The sequence below is a fragment of the Salvelinus sp. IW2-2015 genome, linkage group LG15, assembly GCF_002910315.2.
Source record: "Salvelinus sp. IW2-2015 linkage group LG15, ASM291031v2, whole genome shotgun sequence".
Taxonomy (NCBI): domain Eukaryota; kingdom Metazoa; phylum Chordata; class Actinopteri; order Salmoniformes; family Salmonidae; genus Salvelinus; species Salvelinus sp. IW2-2015.
In genome coordinates this window covers 23745206-23767654 of record NC_036855.1, presented here as the reverse complement: position 1 = coordinate 23767654, position 22449 = coordinate 23745206, and the positions used below count along the sequence as shown (strand labels likewise).

General features: G+C 40.9%; 1 protein-coding gene and 1 pseudogene across 1 annotated transcript; both read right to left on the bottom strand.

Annotated features, from left to right (window-relative positions):
• Positions 1 to 10469: 10469 nt before the first annotated feature.
• On the bottom strand, positions 10470 to 13307 carry LOC111974041 (rab5 GDP/GTP exchange factor-like; annotated as a pseudogene).
• Positions 13308 to 18011: 4704 nt separating this feature from the next.
• Positions 18012 to 22222, bottom strand: gtf2h3 (general transcription factor IIH, polypeptide 3). Its single transcript, XM_024003021.2, has 13 exons — positions 22133 to 22222; positions 21705 to 21784; positions 21495 to 21601; positions 21225 to 21370; positions 21050 to 21112; positions 19949 to 19978; positions 19792 to 19820; positions 19627 to 19701; positions 19489 to 19542; positions 19337 to 19405; positions 19095 to 19230; positions 18961 to 18997; positions 18012 to 18839 (listed from the first exon to the last, which is right to left on the bottom strand). Exons 1-13 carry the CDS (start codon positions 22146 to 22148, stop codon positions 18770 to 18772), a joined length of 912 nt encoding a protein of 303 aa, XP_023858789.1. The 5' UTR covers positions 22149 to 22222; the 3' UTR covers positions 18012 to 18769.
• Between the last annotated feature and the right edge of the window lie 227 nt (positions 22223 to 22449).

Genomic DNA, 22449 nt, shown 5'->3' with positions numbered 1-22449 from the left:
TCTTTTGAAAGGCTTTTCCAATTAGCCCTAATTAGAAGAGGGAGTGGTTACCAAATTGGACACACCTAGTAAGCAATAATATACACATGAAAAGGTGAAATACTGTAGCTATGTTATCATGAGCATACAACTCCAAGCTAGAAGCATCAGAACACCCAGAGAGGCAGTTCCAACCCTAACCATGACTGGGAGAAGTGTCCAGAACAAGAAAGCAATATATTCCACAGTACTCCAGACCACAGCAAAACATGAACAACAGTCCAAACATAGCTAGAGGGCAATTGAGCAAAATGTCCACTAGATGACAGCAAATGGACCCATCACGACCCTACAGGAAGGGTGAGAAATCCATATCTTCATTTAAACCAGGGTACTTAGTGGCCTGTAGTTTGTAAATCCAAAAACTTTCCCTTTGGTTTAACTGTTTAAGACGGTCCCCTTTTCTAATAGACGCCGGAACATGATCAATACCCATAGCTTGTAGGGAGACAGGGTTACCATGGTGTAAGGACTTGTAGTGCCTTGCCATGGGGTAGTCTTCATTGCCTACCCGTATGGCGTACTTGTGTTCCGCCAAGCGATCTTGAAGGCGTCTCTTTGTCCGTCCAATGTAGAACACCTTGCACTGTGGACATTCCAGTCTATAGATGACATGAGTGGTTTTGCAGTTAATAAAATGCTTGAGGTAATACTCCATTTTAGAAGCTGTGTCAACAAAATACTTTTTCTGTGCAATATTACTGCAATGGTTGCACTGGTAACATTTAAAAGAGCCCTTGGGTTTGTGGTCAAGCCAAGTGTTTTGAGAGTCACCCGGAAGATAACTGTGGACTAATTTGTCATTTAGGGTAGGACATCTCTTAAAGCTTATGACTGGTGGTTCAGGAAAGACTTGGCGTAGTAGCGTATCACTTTGGATGATTCCCCAATTATTTTTAATGATTCTTTTAATGTTCTCTGCTTCAGTGCTGTATTTTGTAACAAAATACACTCTCTCTGATGTATCACGAGGCACTCCTCTTCGTAACAAGTTCTCTCTGTCAAGTAATCCAGCCCTTATACCTGCATCTTTCAGGACCTGAACGCTGTAGCCCCGATCCAAAAAGCGATTCTCCAATTCAGCAGATTTGACACTGTAGCTGTTTCCTGATCGCAAATTCTACGGACTCTTTGAATTGGCCATATGGAATATTCTCTTTTAGCCCTTTTGGGGTGAAAGCTGTCTGCCCTCAAGAATGGTATTCCCATCTGTAGGCTTCCTAAAGATTGATGTGTTGCAAATAACCTTTGTCATTTTTACTAATGTCGAGGTCCAAAAATGAATGTTATCCTTGCTGTATTCCATAGTTATTGATGTTAGGGTTAATGCTGTTTAAGGTATTGGTGGAAGGAAATAAGTTCATCTTCTGAGCCGGACCAAAAACAGGCAAACATCATCAATATAGCGTCCCCACCATATAATCCGGTCAAGAGAAATGGTTATTAGAAGGATCAAAATGAAGTCATTTTCCCATTTACCCAAGTACAAACCAGCGTAGGAGAGGGCTGTAGCAAGCTCCCATGGCACATCCTTTGACCTGTTTGAAAATACGGTCCTGGAAGATAAAGATGTTATGATTAAGAGTCCATTCAGTCAGTGATACAATGAAATTCTGTAGAGGCATCTCAGTTTTCAGCCGGTATCAAGAAATGGTGCATCGCTGCCAAACCTTGTTGATGCTCAATGGTGGTGTATAGAGACTCCACATCCATGGTGACTAAAAAGGAAGCTGTACCTATATTTCCTTCAATTCCTTAATTTGTTCAACACATCTGTGTATCTGAAGATAGGCTGGAAGTGACAACAGAAAAGGCTAATAAAGTAATCAATGTACTTAGAGATGGGTTCTGGTCAGACTTTCATTACCACTAATGACTGGTCTGCCTGGGGGTTTCAAGATTTTTTGTGGATTTTTGGAAAGAAGGTAAAAAGAAGCCATACGCGGACTGCCAATTGAAAAGAAAATTGAACTCATTGTCTGAAATGTAACCATTTTTCCTTAGCTTCTGTGAGGATCCCTTTCAATTCAGTTTTTAGGTCCTCTGTAGGGTTGAAGGTAAGAGATTGGTAGAATTCGTCATTGTCTAATTGACGGTAGCTTCTTGTCACATATTTGTCTTTACAACCAACACTACTGTAGCACCACCTTTGTCTGCTTTTTTACATTACAATCCGTTCATTTTTGGACAATGATTCAACCTGCATCCCTCTCTGTCTTAGAAAGATTACGTCGTGTTTTGTTGGAATCAATTTTACCCTTAAACAGATCTCCACCATCAAAATTAACTTTCTTGGCAAATGTTATTTAGTGTGGCATTCTGGACTATGGGACAAAAAGTGGACTTGGGCTTAAAAGGTGTTTTAGAGGAACAAAACTGCCTGACCTGAGACACTGGCGTCTGTAGTTGGAAGAGATGTTTTGCTTTACCAGGCCTTCAGATGTAGATTCCTGTAGAAAGAAATAGGTCAATCTTTGTATAAATTCATTAGTTGAATATGTGGGGGCCAAAGGAACAGTCCTTTAGACAAGACCCTTATGCAATCATCAGAAAGGGGTTCTCCAGAAATGTGATCACAGCCTTGTTCTGGTCCTGCTCCGTGTGGTTGGATAGTATTGAATTCTTCCTCCCCCTCCGTGTTGGCCTCTTCCGCGTCCTCTCCCTCTCTTGTTTGAGGAACCTGCGTGGCTCCTCTTCCTGATCTAAAAATCTTGGAGGAGCTGGCCTCTGAGCGTCTGGGGTGATCCTCATCGTCACTGCTTGTAAAGTTGAAAGAAACAGATCTAGGCTTCCTTCTCTGCAGATGTGATTCTGAATTCTTGCGTGTTGGTCTTCTCCAGCAAAGACCTTGCCATCTCTATAATCTACTTCATCTCTTCTAAATTTTCTTAGCTTGTCTTGCTTCAATGTCAGAGTGAATGTGTCTACTTTCTCTTCAAGATCTCATCACATTGTGCTTTGTTAGAAATATCACTGTGTTCTGAAATTTTCCTTTTTAAAATTCTTCAATTCTGTTTGACTACTTGTCTGTCTTTTTAGAATCTTCTATTAGAAGTAGCATTAGGTCAAAAGAACACTTGTTGAGAATAGCCTCCCCATTTATCTTTAAATTCAGTTTTACCTTGTGTCTCCATGGACTCTAATCATAACATCTTTATCTTCCAGGACCGTATTTTCAAACAGGTCAAAGATGTGCATGGGAGCTTGCTACAGCCCTTCCTACGCGGTTTTGTACTTGGGTAAATGGGAAAATGACTTCATTTTGGATCCTTCTAATAACCATTTCTTTGACCGGATTATATGGTGGGACGCTATATTGATGATGTTTGCCTGTTTTGGTCCGGCTCAGAAGATGAACTTATTTCCTTCCACCAATACCTTAACAGCATTAACCCTAACATCAAACTAACTATGGAATACAGCAAGGATAACATTCATTTTTGGACCTCGACATTAGTAAAAATGACAAAGGTTATTTGCACACATAATCTTAGGAAGCCTACAGATGGGAATACCATTCTGAGGGCAGACAGCTTTCACCCCAAAAGGCTAAAAGAGAATATTCCATATGGCCAATTCCAAAGAGTCCGTAGAATTTGCGATCAGGAAACAGACTACAGTGTCAAATCTGCTGAATTGGAGAATCGCTTTTTGGATCGGGGCTACAGCGTTCAGGTCCTGAAAGATGCAGGTATAAGGGCTGGATTACTTGACAGAGAGAACTTGTTACGAAGAGGAGTGCCTCGTGATACATCAGAGAGAGTGTATTTTGTTACAAAATACAGCACTGAAGCAGAGAACATTAAAAGAATCATTAAAAATAATTGGGGAATCATCCAAAGTGATACGCTACTACGCCAAGTCTTTCCTGAACCACCAGTCATAAGCTTTAAGAGATGTCCTACCCTAAATGACAAATTAGTCCACAGTTATCTTCCGGGTGACTCTCAAAACACTTGGCTTGACCACAACCCAAGGGCTCTTTTAATGTTACCAGTGCAACCATTGCAGTAATATTGCACAGAAAAAGTATTTTGTTGACACAGCTTCTAAAATGGAGTATTACCTCAAGCATTTTATTAACTGCAAAACCACTCATGTCATCTATAGACTGGAATGTCCACAGTGCAAGGTGTTCTACATTGGACGGACAAAGAGACGCCTTCAAGATCGCTTGGCGGAACACAAGTACGCCATACGGGTAGGCAATGAAGACTACCCCATGGCAAGGCACTACAAGTCCTACACCATGGTAACCCTGTCTCCCTACAAGCTATGGGTATTGATCATGTTCCGGCGTCTATTAGAAAAGGGGACCGTCTTAAACAGTTAAACCAAAGGGAAAGTTTTTGGATTTACAAACTACAGGCCACTAAGTACCCTGGTTTAAATGAAGATATGGATTTCTCACCCTTCCTGTAGGGTCGTGATGGGTCCATTTGCTGTCATCTAGTGGACATTTTGCTCAATTGCCCTCTAGCTATGTTTGGACTGTTGTTCATGTTTTGCTGTGGTCTGGAGTACTGTGGAATATATTGCTTTCTTGTTCTGGACACTTCTCCCAGTCATGGTTGGGTTGGAACTGCCTCTCTGGGTGTTCTGATGCTTCTAGCTTGGAGTTGTATGCTCATGATAACATAGCTACAGTATTTCACCTTTTCATGTGTATATTATTGCTTACTAGGTGTGTCCAATTTGGTAACCACTCCCTCTTCTAATTAGGGCTAATTGGAAAAGCCTTTCAAAAGGACATTGTATTCTCCTTTTTCTGTACTCCCTGACGAAGGCATGCAGCCGAAACGCGTCGGTTTTTAAACAACTTTGTTTCTATTGAACATGCCATACTAATAAAGGCATTTTAATTAATTTATATGAGAGTGCCTTGGTCCTCCTTTCTTTTTGATGACCAATTTACACCTTTTACCAAAGAGCACCTTCTATCTACCAAAATATACTATAGTGTACCTTAGTAGCGCTTCCCTTCCTCCTCTTTCTACTATATCTAATGACGTTCTACTCAATATACTCTTTAAACTAATTTCCTGTATCCCCTTCTCCCTCAAACTAGATCTCATCCTCTCTCTTTCCCTCCAATAATGTCCACACTGTATCTACACATTTATTTATTTATTTTTTATTTACATTTATTATTAACCAGGTAGGCTAGTTGAGAACAAGTTCTCATTTGCAACTGTGACCTGGCCAAGATAAAGCATAGCAGTTCGACACATACAACAAGACAGAGTTACACATGGAATAACAAAACATACAGTCAATAATACAGTAGAAAAAAAGAAAACAAAAAGTCTATATACAGTGAGTGCAAATGAGGTAAGATAAGGGTGTTAAGGCAATAAATAGGCCATGGTGGTGAAGAAATTACAATATAGCAATTAAAACACTGGAATGGTAGATGTGCAGAAGATGAATGTGCAAGTAGAGATACTGTGGTGCAAAGGAGCAAGATAAATAAATAAATACAGTATGGGGATGAGGTAGTTGGATGTGCTATTTACAGATGGGCTATGTACAGGTGCAGTGATCTGTGAGCTGCTCTGACAGCCGGTGCTTAAAGCTAGTGAGGGAGATATGAGTCTCCAGCTTCAGTGATTTTTGAAGTTCGTTCCAGTCATTGGCAGCAGAGAACTGGAAGGAAAGGCGGCCAAAGGAAGAATTGGCTTTGGGGGTGACCAGTGAGATATACCTGCTGGAGCACGTGCTACGGGTGGGTGCTGCTATGGTGACCAGTGAGTTGAGATAAGGCAGGGCTTTACCTAGCAGAGACTTGTAGATGACCTGGAGCCAGTGGGTTTGGCAACGAGTATGAACCAAGGGCCAGCCAACGAGAGCGTACAGTTCGCAGTGGTGGGTAGTATATGGGGCTTTGGTGACAAAACGGATGGCACTGTGATAGACTGCATCCAATTTGTTGAGTAGAGTGTTGGAGGCCATTTTATAAGTGACATCGCCAAAGTCAAGGATTGGTAGGATGATCAGTTTTACGAGGGTATTGGATTGGAGATGTTTAATGTGAGTGTAAGGTGAGTTTACAGTCTAACCAGACACCTAGGTATTTGTAGTTGTCCACATATTCTAAGTCGGAGCCGTCCAGAGTAGTGATGCTGGATGGGCGGGCAGGTGCAGGCAGTGATCGGTTGAAGAGCATACATTTAGTTTTACTTGCATTTAAGAGCAGTTGGAGGACATGGAAGGAGAGTTGTATGGCATTGAAGCTCGTCTGGAGGTTAGTTAACACAGTGTTCAAAGAAGGGCCAGAAGTATACAGAATGGTGTCCGTCTGCGTAGAGGTGGATCAGAGAATCACCAGCAGCAAGAGCGACATCCTTGATGTATACAGAGAAGAGAGTCGGCCCGAGAATTGAACCCTGTGGCACCCCCATAGAGACTGCCAGAGGTCCGGACAACAGGCCCTCCGATTTGACACATTGAACTCTATCAGAGAAGTAGTTGGTGAACCAGGCGAGGTAATCATTTGAGAAACCAAGGCTGTTGAGTCTGCTGATAAGAATGTGGTGATTGACAGAGTCGAAAGCCTTGGCCAGGTCGATGAATACGGCTGCACAGTAACGTCTCTTATCGATGGCAGTTATGATATTGTTTAGGACCTTGAGCGTTGCTGAGGTGCACCCATGACCAGCTCTGAAACCAGATTGCATAGCGGAGAAGGTACGGTGGGATTCGAAATGGTCGGTAATCTGTTTGTTAACTTGGCTTTCGAAGACCTTAGAAAGGCAGGGTAGGATAGATATAGGTCTGTAGCAGTTTGGGTCTAGAGTGTCTCCCCCTTTGAAGAGGGGGATGACCGCGGCAGCTTTCCAATCTTTGGGAATCTCAGACGATACGAAAGAGAGTTTGAACAGGCTAGTGATAGGGGTTGCAACAATTTCGGCAGATAATTTTAGAAAGAAAGGGTCCAGATTGTCTAGCACGGCTGATTTGTAGGGGTCCAGATTTTGCAGCTCTTTCAGAACATCAGCTATCTGGATTTGGGTGAAGGAGAAATGGGGAAGGCTTGGGCGAGTTGCTGTGGGGAGTGTAGGGCTGTTGACCGGGTAGGGGTAGCCAGGTGGAAAGCATGGCCAGCCCTAGAAAAATGCTTATTGAAATTCTCAATTATAGTGGATTTATCGGTGGTGACAGTGTTTCATACATGCTCCATGGTCTCCTGTTGGATGCTTTCCTATCATATGTAAGGTCTAATTCAACTGGCTGTGTCTCACCCTTAATCTTGTAAATATAGCCTCCTCTCTTCTGTCCCTTCCTGCCGTTCTCCCCTCCCCAATTTTCCTCTATATTTGAAATAAATGCCTGCCCTTAGTATCTCTATTCCACTGCTCCTGCCATTTCTCCACCATCACTGTCCATATCTTGCTTTTTGCCTCTGCCTTGCTCATTGAAACTACCACATCAACATCCCCACTACTTAGTGCTTGTTTAGCCAGTACATCAACTGCCTCGTTCCCTTCCACTCCCACATGAGCTGGGACACATGTAAATATTATCTGTATACCCATTTGTTTACTCCTGCCATGGGTTTGTAGCTTAACTTACTCCAACCACTGCAAGGCCAACAGTATGGCCATTATCTCAGCCGTATATACAGCCAGCTGATCTGTAATACGTTTCCTGACTCTCACCCCACATTCCTGCACTACAAATGCTGACCTAGTACGTCCTGTCCTTGGATCTTTTGAACCATCTGTGTATATGGCCACAAAATTCTGATACACAGTATCAAGACTTCTCTTAAACAAATCAGATGGATCAATAGCCTCTTTATCTTTCTGTAGTCTCTCCAACACTTCTAGAACTACTACTGGAGGTGGGAGTAGCCATGGTGGATTCACAGGGATAGCTACCATTGGACTAAACTCCCTTCCATACAGTTCCATCTCCTTCGCCTGGGTATTACCCACCCACCCAAAGCTTGTGTTCTGTCTTCGCTCATGTTCCCAGCATGCCTGTAAAAATCCCTGAGATAACCATGTCTCTGTAGGCTGACCCAAAAATTAATTGCCAGCTGCTGTCTCCTAATATGCAATGGCATTTCCCCCATCTCCACCTGTAGTGCAGCCACTGGGGACGTCCGAAACGCCACACTACATATTCTGAGTCCTTGTCCCTGTATGACATCTAGCCTTTCCAATGATGTCCGGGCTGCCGAACCATACGCTATATTTCCATAGTCTATTACAGATCGGATAAATGCAACATACATGGTCCTCAATGAGGCATGCCCAGCCCCCCCACTCCTTCCCTGTCAGACAGCGCATCACATTTAGTACCTTCTTACACTTTCCCACCACTCTCTCAATGTGTTCTGCCCAGGTCATTGAGTATCAAAGTATACCTCAAGGAACCTGAAGGCCTCCACGTTCTCCAAGTTTCTCCCATATAACCTCAAGCATTCCTCATCTCACACCTTCCTCCTGGTAAAGAGCACTGTCTGAGTTTTCTCTACAGAGAACCTGAATCCCCACATTAATGCCCACCACTCTACCTCATCAATTGCTTCCTGTACCTTCCTGACCATGTATGGCACATTTCTTCCTCTCTTCCATAAGGCCCCATCATCTGCAAATAACGACCTCCCAATATCCGGCTGTACCTGAGAGTAAACATTATTGATCATGATTGAGAACAACAGAGGACTAATCACACTCCACTGTGGTGTACCATTATCCACCATGTAGCTGCCTGAGAGAGACTTCCCCACCCTCACCTGGATAGACCTTCCAAACCGGAAATCCTTTATCCAGTTGTACGTTCTTCCTCCTACCCCCATAATATCATGCTTGATTAACAACCTCTCCTTCCACATCATATCGTACTCCTTCTCCACATCAAAAAATACAGCTACAACAGTCTCCTTGTTCACCTGAGCCTTCCTGACCTCTGCTTCTGGGTCCATTGTTCCCTTTCCCTTCCTGAATCCGCTCTGATGTGGCGATACTAACCCCCTGCTCTCCAGGAAGTAAGTTAGCCTCTCCGTTATCATACGCTACATAATCTTACATACATGTGATGTTAAGGCTATTGGCCGATAGCTTGTTGGCATCGTTGGGTCCTTCCGGATTGGTACCACTACTGCCTCCTTCCAGCTGCCTGGTAGTTTCCCCTCCTCCCACATTCTGTTGTACAACACCAATACCTTATCCAGTGCCTCATCACTAAGATGGGCCAACATAAGATAGCACACCTCATCTTTCCCAGGCGAAGTTAACCCAGCCTTAACCATTGCCCTTTTCACCTCTGCCATGGTAAATGGTGCATTCTTTCCTGTTTATATATGTCACAAACGTTTTTAAATGACTAGGTTTATTGCAAGACTGAAGTCAGAGCTAAAATGGATATAATATCAATATGTATTTGGAAGAAAATCCTTTTTTTTGTAAGGTTAAGCAAAGCAGCTTGGCTTTACAGCTCAACCTGATACTCAAGACAACCGGAAGAACTCAGATACAGACTACAAAAATAAAATTATGTCCACTTTCCTTATATTTAATTAGATGTTCTGCTGTACATCCACTAAAAATGTCTTCATTATCTTGGGAAACGTTATTTGAAACATGTAAACAGTGTACTCCACAACAGTGATTACATGGAACACAATCAGATTTTATCCTTAACAAGAGCAGGTAAATGCAAGGGATTTTAACTGTACCTTTAACATAGTCTAAGTCTTATATTGGAAAGTAACACGTAATCCATAATCACAAACCATTGAATAAATGATTTTGCTTTGACCTCTTATTTACAGGGTTTATCAATGAAAGGTTTCACATTTTATTCACAATCTTCATTACTGATTTATCACATTGTTTGCATAGGCACTTAGAATACTAAGTGAAGATAAACCTAAGAAATATGATACCAGCAATCAACAGTAAGTGCTCAATTATTATAAAAAAACTTTCCTACTGTCCTGATATTCGACAAACTTCAGGGTCCGATACATAGCTTTTTTCTGACAGCATATAAGAGCACATATCTCGTAATTATGAAAGTGACTCGTGCAAACAAATAAGAGAACCTTAAAACGTTGAGCAAGGTCAAGAATGTAAACATTGACGACTGCTCTTTGTGATCTGTGAAACCAAATAGCAGAAATAATTGCCTGTGGTAACTATGGTTCCAAGATCAGCACTTGCCATCAGGTTGTGCTTTTGATGTCCAAAGTTGGCATCAAGGAATGTTGAGGTCTGTTTGTCTTTGAGGATCCCACCAAACTAAAAATGTGTGCCATTATTTGGTGCCTCTGTTATCAATTAAGCTGCTTCCTATAGTCCTACAGAAATACTTATTGTTGTCAATCACCTGTAACTCACCAATATTTACTCCACAAAGCTCACACAAGCATTAAGAACCAGGATCAAGGGGTTGACCACTGTACCCCAGTCTTAATATGGCTAACACTCTGTATCCGTTAGTCAAGTGTTGTTGTTAAACTCTTGACCCTGTAACAATAGCACTAACTGGTCTTGCACATCATCTGCCTGTGCAAGAGTAGAGACAGATTAGCTTTGCAAAAACTCTGACTGGGCTTTAATTTGTTCTTGTGCCAGAGCAGACTGGGTTGTTACCTCATTTACCTGTGCCTGGACCGACTGTACCTACTGCTGTAACTGCTCTTTGAGGGCGTTCATTCCTTGGTCCACCTTCTTCTGTCTGCCCTTGGTCTTGTGTCTCCAGGGCCATCTTTTGCCTCTCACTGCCCCTCTTGGAGTGAGCACGGCGACCCAGAATATAACTCCTCTGGGCTAAGATTGAGTGCTGGCCCATCCAGCTTTTCAATGAAGGCCACTGCGCAACGTTAAATTGAGAACAAAATGAGAAAATTACCAAAAAGGACTGTCGTAATCTCAGCACGAAGACTATGTACAATCAACAAGTGTATGCATGTACACACCATTATCTCACCAAATTGGTGAAGTAGTAGCCAAACTCTCCTGCCATGAGGCTGTGAGGGAGGCCCAAGTGGATCACATACTGCATGTTGGAGTGAAGCCGGGGTGGGTAAATCAGGCCAGACAGGAAGTCGTCAGCATTTGCTGGCTCACTATTGGAGGTGGAGAGAGCCTGGAAGACATTCTGACTACACTTCCATACGCATGTAAACTTGTCCTGTGGTGCTCGCTATCTCAATAATGGCTGACAATTGTGAGTGTCACACAGTTAGTACACAGGAGAAACTTGAAAAGGTCTGGAAATGTTTTAGTCAAACTAATTTAATCATTTGGCTTTCTTCATACTGACATTTCTGTGTTGCTGGTGCCATGTTTTATCCAAATAAAGGAACACTGTCTTCCGTTACATTACAATTAGTCATTTAGCAGACAATCTTATCCAGAGCAACTTATATCATCGTAAGATAGCTAGGTGAGACAACCACATATCTCAGTCACCTGTTATAGCAGGCAGAAAGGGATCACTGACAACCTCAGCCCTCTCATCAGGAAAAGGCACTCTCAGTATGTGGGGGGTGACCCAGTTTAAGGACCTGTCAATGTTAATTCTAAATGAAAAACAATTGTAAACTAAGTTGAATCACAATAGTAGATGAGTCCTTAACATTGCTAAGGAAGATATTGGTGATGTTAGATAGACAATGGTCAGGGGAGGGGGTTTGCCATAATAACCACACACATCCTTGCATAGAAGCTCTGTATGAGTGACTCGGATCCAGCGTTGCTGCTCTGCTGCCATATTTCAGCTCTCTTTTACTCCCACTTTGTGACATAGCAAACACAGGTAAAAGTCATTGCATAATTGTTTAAATGCTTTGAACAACTCATAGACAAACATATACGTACAAGGCAGGAGATGTAAATACAAACACAGATAGAAATACATTTTTTACTTAGCATAGTTGCAGTTAATATAACAACCAGCATGTAGCTAGATCAAAATGATCATAATAAAGATGACCAGTAAATGATTAATAAAATAACTAACATGATGCCAGTTGATCAAGCATAACCACTGATTCTTCTCCGACTAATTCAGAGGTCATGTTTGACAGTTCAATAAAACATATTCTTTAGCTAAATGCATTATTGTTCAGCAAAGCAGTCTTAATTCCTGGTAATATAAAATAACTTGTCACACTTCATAAATTTTCCCTCTACCGTTACCACTTCAGTTACCAAAATCTAGCCTCTTCACCACTGGAAAACTGTGTAATTTCTCGGAGCGAAGAGCCTACCCAAATTCAAAACCTAGTCATCGAATACATTACAAATACAGACCAGACTCAGAGAAAGAACGCCAGCTTTCTGGCATTCTACCAAGAAATACTCTACATATACAAAAGTATGTGGACACCCCTTCAAATTAGTAGATTTGGTTATTTCAGCAACACCTGTTGCTGACAGGTGTATAAAAATCGAGCACAGAACCATGCCATCTCCATAGACAAACATTGCCAGTAGAATGGATTTACTGAAGAGCTCAGTTACTGCCACGGTCAACTGTAAGTAATGATATTGTGAAGTGGAAACGTTTAGGAGCAACAACATCTCAGCCGTGAAGTAGTAGGCCACACAAGCTCACAGAACTATTATTGTTGACGATATATCGTTTTGGAAATATTGCAATATTTATGCGCTAGCTTGCTATATATACCTGCACCAAAACACCACTATTTTTCATTCATACTTTGTTGTCAATCTTCTTTTTAATAGGGATCCAAAAATGTTTTCAGACCCTTTATTTCTATGACTGATCGAAACTCTCTCTCATCCTTCTACATGTGGTGAGCAATATGTATGAAACACGAATCGCAATAAAATCACAGTATCGAATCACAATAGATATAGAATTTAGAGAATCGCAATGCATATCGTATTGGCACCTAGGTGATTGTCATGAAACCAGTTTTAACCATGGCAGTAGCAAGAAAACTAACAAACAGATAAAAAGAAAATAGTACCACAATAAAATAACAATAACGATGGTATATACAAGGAGAACCGATACAGAGTCACTGTACTGCGGTACAAGGAAGTTGGGGTGATATGTACATGTAGGTTTGGTGAGGTGATTGATTGAAGTACTATGTACATGTATTATTGCAGTAAAAAGTGTCTGACATGTTTCTCATTACCATAACACTCCTTCAGGTTGCTGTAAATACTACAATAGGCTTGGATTTTTTTTTTTACATAGTATCTCATAGAAATACTTTGATTATTCTTTGTATGATAACTAGTTGAAAATGTATCGCTAATTCTGTACCTTTCCATCATTTTCACCCTATTATTAATTTACAAAATATACAGGACGTGACTCTTATTCTGAAAGATTCCAGAAATCCGTGACCCGAAAGTACTTGTTTCACAGAGGTGGTTTGATTTGCTTGGTCTTGGTGTTTTCATGCTCGCCGGGAACTCGGAAAAAAACGAGGTCAAACCATGACGTCAGTTATCAAGGTTGGAAAATTGGCGCTCTAGAAAGATTCGTTTCTGACTTGGAATTCCGAGTTGAATGAACAATGTTTCCCAGTCATAGCTCGTTTTTGTTGTTGTCTTGAACGCACTGAAGTCAGAGATTTCCGAGTTATTTTGAACACGGCATGTTGGTTTCCACTAGTTACCAAAGCCACAAAGTCAAAATTGGCAATATCGTAAACATTGATTTGTTAGATTAGTCACAATCTACCGATCATATATCACGGTTTTGATGCTTTCAAAAAAGACCTCCGATAGAGCTATAAAGAACGGACGTGTTTTTACCATGGTATGTTTACCTTTATTTAACTAGGCAAGTCAGATAAGAACAAATTATTATTTACAATGACGGCCTTGGAACAGTGCCCCTTGTTCAGGGGCAGAACGACCCTGTCGGCTCGGGGATTTCGGTTACTGGCCCAACGCTCTAACCACTTGGCTACCTGCCGCCCCTTATACAATGGTATAGTCTGAATCATGTAAATGTAACATGGTTTTAGCCTTGAAGTATGTTGGTACTATGGTACTGCCATGCACATAAATAATATCATGGTATAGATGTGGATCATGAAAATACAATGGTTTTAACCTGCATTATACATTCTACCAGGATAACGCACAATTATGATAAATGGTACCCAAAATTATAATATGGTATCATCTTTATTAATTGTGCGTTAACATAATACAATGGCAGTATAATGCATTAAATAAATAAACCCCCCAAAGTCAAAAGACGTTGGATGGTATTATATTGATGGATTTATATACCAGTATGGGCAAGATTCTGATGAAGTCAGAGGCATGCTACTATTGTTGGTCCTAGTTTGTCTGTAACATCTAAGACAAAGGGAACTAGTTGATGTGAAAAATGGTAATGTTTGGGTTCCCTGTGTTTCTAAACTGAAATGTTGGACAGTGTGAGATATATGGTCGCGTAATCTTTGGGATTTTGTGATCGATCATTTACAGTATTTAAAGTCATGGGGTGTTGTGCTTGTCCGCCCACAGAGAGAGCCGCTCGCTCTAGTGGTTGCTTCACGCACTCTCACTCTACTGTGGCTCTCACGCTCAGTGTTGCCATGTTCGCAGTTTTCTTGCAAAATTGGGAAACGATGTCGCCGGTTTAAATGTATTGGTTGCGGGTATATGGGCTATTTCTAAGTTGCACCGCGGTCGCCATGGCACCAGAGGAGTGTGTGTGTGTGTGTTGAGCAAGAGGTGTGAGAGCAGCACGTGCGCACGTTGTGACAACTTTTTTTTACCAGTTGTAGGTAGGCTATTTAGATTGTCATTATGATTTCGAGATCCTCTGTCCAATTTTCATAATTCTAACTCTCCTGTCTGATTTATCAATAGTTATGCACATGATTACAAATGACTCATTCATCCCCCCTCCACAGGTCGTTGCTGTAAATGAGAACGTGTTCTCACACTCACTCCACATGTGTAACTGTGTTGTTGTCTGTTCACACTGCTATGCTTTATCTTGGCCAGGTCGCATTTGCAAATGAGAACTTGTTCTCAACTAGCCTACCTGGTTAAATAAAGGTGAAAAAAAAATGAAAAAAAAAAAGACAACGTACCTGGTAAAATAATAAAAATAAACATGCACAAAGGGGATTTATTTACAATTATAAACCTGGTTCGAGCCCTGAAAGCTGTGGTATAATAGACCATATACCACAGGTATGACGAAACATTTACTTTTTACTGTTCAAATTACGTTGGTAACCAGTTTATAATAGCAATAAGGCACCCCAGGGGTTTGTGGTATATGGCCACAATATAGCTGTATCCAAGCACTCCAGGTTGCGACGAGTTTAAGAACAGCCCGTGGTATATTGGCTATATACCCTACCCCCTTGTGCCTTATTGCTTAATCATAGCAGTCAAACGAGTTAAATCAACATCCATTGATGAAAAATGATCTGGTCACTTTAATAAGGGTGATTTATCTTTTCTCTTGCAACATATTTAAATTCGTTAATTATGTCATAGCTTGCAATAATTATTATTTAGAGGAAACCCGAATGTTGCTTCTAACATCGTTACAAGTTACTATGATATTCCTTGACTCGATAATGTAATGGAAAATGATTTATTGTATAGACATGGCAACTCCTCTCTTGCTGTGAAAAAAATTAATTGGACAAGTTTTCAGGCCTTTTGTGTGGGTTTTGAGTGGTCATGGGCTACACATTGAGCTTGACATGGCAACCCTGCTCGCGGTAGCCTGCCTAATGTGCCTGCCTAGCCAACTGAAACTGGAGAAGCGCCAGATAAACGAAATATTTTAAACGTTATCATCACGGTGAGCGAGTTATAAAGCATAGGATATGAAACACCAAGTTACGCGAAGTGTAATTATATAATTGTTATGTTTATGTTACGATAGTTTAATTCATTTATAAACGTCCGTTAGCATAGAAGCTAACGTCGGCTAACCTCCAGTCAAGCTAACCTGCATGGCGACTGGACCAACGTCGTTGCCATTAACGTTCACAGTGTAAACAAAGGGAAACGTTGTAACTTGCTGTTTTTTGGGTTATGTTGAGAATTACATGATAAAAAATGTTTTTCTGCGATATCTTTTTACAACTATTTTTTTTAGTATGTTGGCTATTTATAATTGTGTAAGAGTAGCTAAGTCAGTTGAATGGGTGAGAGCCAACTGAAAACTGTATTGAAGAGAGAAGCACCAGATAAACTATTTAAAATCTTCAAGGTTTCAGACTCCTTTAATTCTCCCCACCATACCTTTTCCAGGCCCAAGGTTTAAGAGGGTGCACTACACAACTAGACCATGTGTGTTGTGGTTTTTCACTTTCAGCTAAGGGGGTTTAAGAGGGTAATGGCCTACGCTTTGCAATTGCAGAGCAAGTAGTCAATGATGCATTATGTGAGTAACGTTACCATAAATGGTCACTTTTGGTTTTTGGTCACTCTACCCGAAAAACGGTGGGGAGACAGACCATCACAATACATTGTAAACAACTAGTTGGCTTTCGTTTCACTACATGCTGCTAGTACAAAACCATGGTATTTTTTTTTATTGTACTACCATGGTTCATTGTTGTAAAAAATAAAATGTGGTCACTACAATGGCAGGAAAAAACACGACATGACCAAAAGTATGTGGACACCTGCTTGTCGAACATCTCATTCCAAAATCATGGGCATTAATATGGAGTTGGTCCCCCTTTGCTGCTATAATAGCCTCCACTCTTCTGGAAAGGCTTCTCGATGTTGGAACATTGCTTGCTTCCATTCAGCCACAAGAGCATTAGTGAGGTCAGGAACTGATGTTGGGCGATTAGGCCTGGCACTAGGCCTGGCACGCAGTTGGCGTTCCAATTCATCCCGAAGGTGTTCGATTGGGGTTGAAACTAGGACTCTGTGCAGGCCAGTCAAGTTCTTCCACACCGATCTCGACAAACAATTTCTGTATGGACCTCGCTTTGTACATGGGGGCATTGTTATGCTGAAACAGGAAAGGGCAATCCCCAAACTGTTGCCACAAAGTTGGAAGCAAATAATCATCTAGAATATCATTGTAGGCTGTAGCTTTAAGATTTCCCTTCACTGGAACTAATGGGTCTAGCCCGAACCATGAAAAACAGCCCCAGACCATTATTCCTCCTCCACTAAACTTTACAGTTGGCCCTAAGCATTTGGGCAGGTAGCGTTCTCCTGGCATCTGCCAAACCCAGATTTGTCCGTCGGACTGCCAGATGGTGAAGCGTGAATCATCACTCCAGATAACGTTTCCACTGCTCCAGCGTCCAATGGCGGTGAGCTTTATACCACTCCAGCCGATGCTTTGCGCATGGTGATCTTAGGCTTGTGTGAGGCTATTCGGCCATTGAAGCCCATTTCATGAAGCTCCGGACTAACAGTTCTTGTGCTGATGTTGCTTCCAGAGGCAGTTTGGAACTCAGTAGAACGTGTTGACGATTTTTACTCGCTTCAGCACTCGGTGTTCCCGCTCTGTGAGCTTGTGTGGCCTACCACTTCGTGGCTGAGCCGTTGTTGCCCATGGATGTTTCCACAATAACATCACTTACAGTTGACCGGGGCAGCTCTAGCAGAGCAGAAATCTGATTTGTTGGAAAGGTGGCATCCTATAATGGTGCCACGTTTAAAGTCACTGAGCTCTTCAGTAAGGCCATTCTACTGCCAATGTTTGGCTTTGGAGATTGCATGGCTGTGTGTTCGATTTTATACACCTGTCATTTACAGGTGTGGCTGAAATAGCCGAATCTACTAATTTGAAGCGGTGTCCACATACTTTTGTATATATACACACCAAGGTACTGGTGCAAATACCATGATATTTTCCTGCCATGGCAGTACAAGGGGGTGGAAAATGACCATGTCAGGAAATGCAATGGTATTTTCCTGCCTAGGATAGTGACCAAAAAACCATGATAGTACCATGGTATTAAGGGGTAATAATCAGCTGCCTGCCTGATGACCACCGCGGTAACTAGTGACGACCGATGACACTAGGAAAAACATTTTATTCAATCTTTATGGAATTAGTTAGTGTTCACTTAACAAATGGTAAGAGGGTATTGTAAAAAATAAACAATTCAGAATGTTGGTATGAGTGGATGCAAAATTGTATTGGAATTCATATTAAGGAATATTAGGCCAGATTTATTAACAAATTCTGTATTTAAAAGTATCAAAAACATGCATGTACAAATGGTGAGATGTGACATTTAAAAAAACAAAAACAATTGTAGCCATTATCTTTTGTGATCATAAACCCAGAGCCATATGCTGGATTCATGACGGAAACTCGGAACCGCAGAGTAAAAATGTACCTAGGTTATTTGTGTAGAGCTTCCCATTGGTTTATTCTGATACTGTCTGAGTGGGAAACTTGGGTATTATCGTATCCAAGTCAAACATGTCTGAGTTTCCTAGTTCCGACATGTCATGAATCAAGCATTAGCGCTTCCTAAACCATTGGTGGCCAACTCTGTTGTAGAGGTGGAGGCTTTTTTTCCTTTGTTATTTTGATTAGTTCAATCAGGTGTGTTACTGCTTGCCTGAAACAAAAACCTGCACCTACACAAGCCCTCTGTGTATTAGTGACCATCCCCGGCCTAAACCAATATTTCCGCTTGACATAACCTGCGGTTTACCAAGGAGGGTGATTATACAGTAATACCTTAGCAAAAGAAAACCGTGGTAATCTTTAAATAAAACTTTCCAATTACAAAGGTCCATGTACAGTGTTAATTTGCATGTCACGTTGATGGCTTGAGTTTCTTCTTCTTTGACTTCACCACCTGGGGCAATGGAATTTTGAAGGCAGTCCTACAAGGAAAAGGCATTTGAAGATGACTAAACACATTTGCACAGAAACAAAAATAATTACCACCTGTTCCTACTTCCCCTAATGTCTATTACAACAAGAGTAAAGGTCTGTAGTACTCACTCGCACGTTGTGCAGATGGGACTGAAGTTGCAGAATACTTCAAGAGAATAGGGTTTGTTCATTAGAAATTAAATTATTATACAACTGCAAATGTTCACAACTTTTATACAATGAGAAAACAAAACATAACTCACTTGACAAACACACTGAGCAGACATAACCAATCTCAATGAGGTTTCTGTGGCAAAAGCATGCTGCTCTGTAATCCACATGTACAGGAGGTGGCAGCACCAGTTGGGAGCGTTGGTCAGAGTCTGGCAGGAATACCCACTACAGGTAAAAGAGAATGTAACCAATATCACACAAAGCATAAGACATAAAAGATAAGACATAAAAGCTAATACATTTTTATCTCTGATATCATTTTTATCCTCACCAGAAGATATTGTGCCAAGGCAATCTTCTGTGGTATCTTCAAGTACAATCCTCCAGTTATGTCACAGGCCTGTTAAGACAAATACAGTAGACAATGGTGAACCTTCTGAAAATGTTTGTGCACATATATATGATAAAGCAATCAAAACTTGCCTGTTGGAGGAGACCCGAGTCCGAGTCCAACACACAGGCGTCTATTAGGATGCTCTGTAACAAGACAAGACAAAATAGAGGCACAGTTTCTTCATTAAACATATGCTAAAGAAAGCGAAAGCTGAGAAGTAATTTTACCTGCTTCTGGGCAGCGAAGATCACATTCATGAAGTTCATGTATTGCAAGGCACAGTCTTCTGCTGCTTTAACGACCTATTCCGCAAAAACACAAAACAAATATTCAAACCACACTCACCAAAAGAGTAAGAGACCATTGTGAAACTGACTCCAGTGAGGTCTTACCAATATCCTTGACTTAATTTCTTGTCCGGCTGAAAAAAAGCAGGGAAACATGACTGAAAACCATGACTGGTATAATGACCATTACAAAATTGTAAGATTAAATCTGATGGAATTTATTAACACTTTATTAACCTAGTAATTGAAATGCTCTGAATACCTTCCAGCTCCTTTGCGACTCTATGGATATCTGAATATTGAAAGTAAAAGAAACATACAAGCATCCAGCTCAAATTTGATGAGGGGGATTTTATTTATAATTTACAAATCGACAAAACACCAACAAAAACCAGCCATTTAAAAATAATTCAGTGGCTGCGCATCAAAGTTCTCTAGAACCCTCTTCCCGACAACTAAAGGTCTGAAGCTTCTGCGCATGTGCGTGATTCTCTACTTCACGCAGTTTCTGCTCTACTCATTCGGCTTCCCAGAGAACAGGCTACTCTGGCAAATGGTGCTCATTTAATAAAGTTGGATTAAAGCTGAATCAATGTCTGCAAGATCACATAATGACAGTATTCTGCACAACAGAACTGAATATATTAGCATAGTATAACGTTACTGTAAGACAAAAAAAACCACATTTATGATATTTTCCCCCTTATGATAGTGCGAATAGTCATATTAAATACATTTTATAAGTGTGAAACGTCAATCAGTTTCATGGGGATATATATTTAGATGTTCTTTAGTTATCAACAGTGTTGTTCTAAAGTAGCCTACAGGGTTGCCTTGAATTATGTACGGTGACTAAATTTAGAACAGATGGTGTTAAAGTAGCATACCTGTGTTTCAATCAAAGCACATATTTTGCCTAGTGGCGCACGCTGTTGAGTTTTGACCACACGAGAGAAAAATGGGACCAGTCGCACAATCATCCTAAAATCTCATAAATTATTAATATTTATTTTCTTACAGTAATGTTATACTTTGCTATTATATTTGGTTCTGTTATGTTGACTACTGTCAGTATGTGATCTTGCAGACATTGATTCAGCTTTGACCTAACTTTATTAAATGAGCACCCCTCGCCAGAGCAGCCTATACTCTGGGCAGCTGAACGAGTAAAGCAGAGAATACCGCATATGTGCAGAAACTTCTGACCTTAAGTTGTCGGGAAAGGGTTCCAGAGACTCTGATGTGCAGCCTTGCCCAAAATAATTTCTGGGAAATTGATTAATATCTTCTCTAAGATGGTGATTATGCTGCTGTTCGAATGTAAATGCATTGTAATGATTAAGCATTTTAATGGAAAGGATACAGCAGAGAGCTTTAGCAAGTGATCCCGCCAATAGTGTGTCTGTCTGATTTCCCTTCACTTCAGCTGAAAAACATAACAAAAGTGAGGATCTTATAAGAGTACACAAAGGGAGTTGACAAACACTGCTAACTGTGTTATTTTTTGGCAATGCACAGGGAAATTATTCTGCACTTACTTCTTGACATGAGATTCTTGATCTCTTCTGCAATGAAGTCATTGGCAACTGACAATAGCTCATACTTGCCATCCCCACTTGTTGATGCATTGTCATCCCCATGACCATCTCCAGATTTCCAGAGCTTACAAGGATACAGAAAATGACTGCAGCATATGACAAGGAAGGAAGAGAGAGATTTGTAATTAGATTGGAACATAAAATCACCGGACAGAAACCAGCATTTATAAGTATTCTGTGTATCTACTAACAAGTGACAAGTTTGATTACCTTTCCTGACAATGGCTGGCAATTATGGCCAGCTTGTTGGTCCTAGTCATGACCAGGTGGGAGTTACCCATCACCATGACTGCATCCAGACACTTGGACAGGGTGAACTAAGAAAGGAGAAAGACAAATCATGCATATATCAGTCTAATGTATTCTTTGAAGTAGAGGCTAACTCTGTAGACAATTGCACAATTAATAATAGTTAAATACCTGAGGTTCTCGATTAGCTTGCTGACCCCACCATATGGGATTGACATCCACAACAATGACCAGAAGACTGACTTCATCCTCTGCAGACAAACACAGAAGTTAGCTTGACCGGTGGCTATTGTTGTTATGACAATAACTAACTTATGCCTTTTCTCATGCATTCATTTTATATCAGTGATTAGTACTACGCCAACGTTACTAATTGTTAGCTAGCTAGCTAGTGATTAGCACAAACTAGCCAATGTTAGCTAGCTAGCCAGCTATTTCATTCCTTCATAAAACTCATTCAATGCCAGCAAGCTTGTAAGCCAATGTTTTCACTATATATATATATATATATATTACACTTCCAATGTTTTAACATATTCATTATTGTTTGAAATTATGATTTATTATGGTTAAATCTCTATTATGGTGAATTCACTTACCCGACGCCATCACCATAAGTTAACATTGCTAACTCCTCCAGCGTGCCCAAACTAAAGACCCGCCCATTTCTCCCTAAAACAACCAATAAGAAATTAGTTGTACATCATCAAATTGCGACATCTGATATTTATGCCGCGTTTAAAACACCTGGGAACTCGGAAATCTCTGACTTCCGAGCGTTCAAGACAACTTGGAACTCGGGGAAAAATTAGCTCGGACCGAGAAAAAGGTCCGTGCTATTCGAGGTCCCTGGGACGTCTCTATCCCATTGAAGCTTACATTTAACATGGTTAGGGCAGGGTTTCTCAAACTCGGT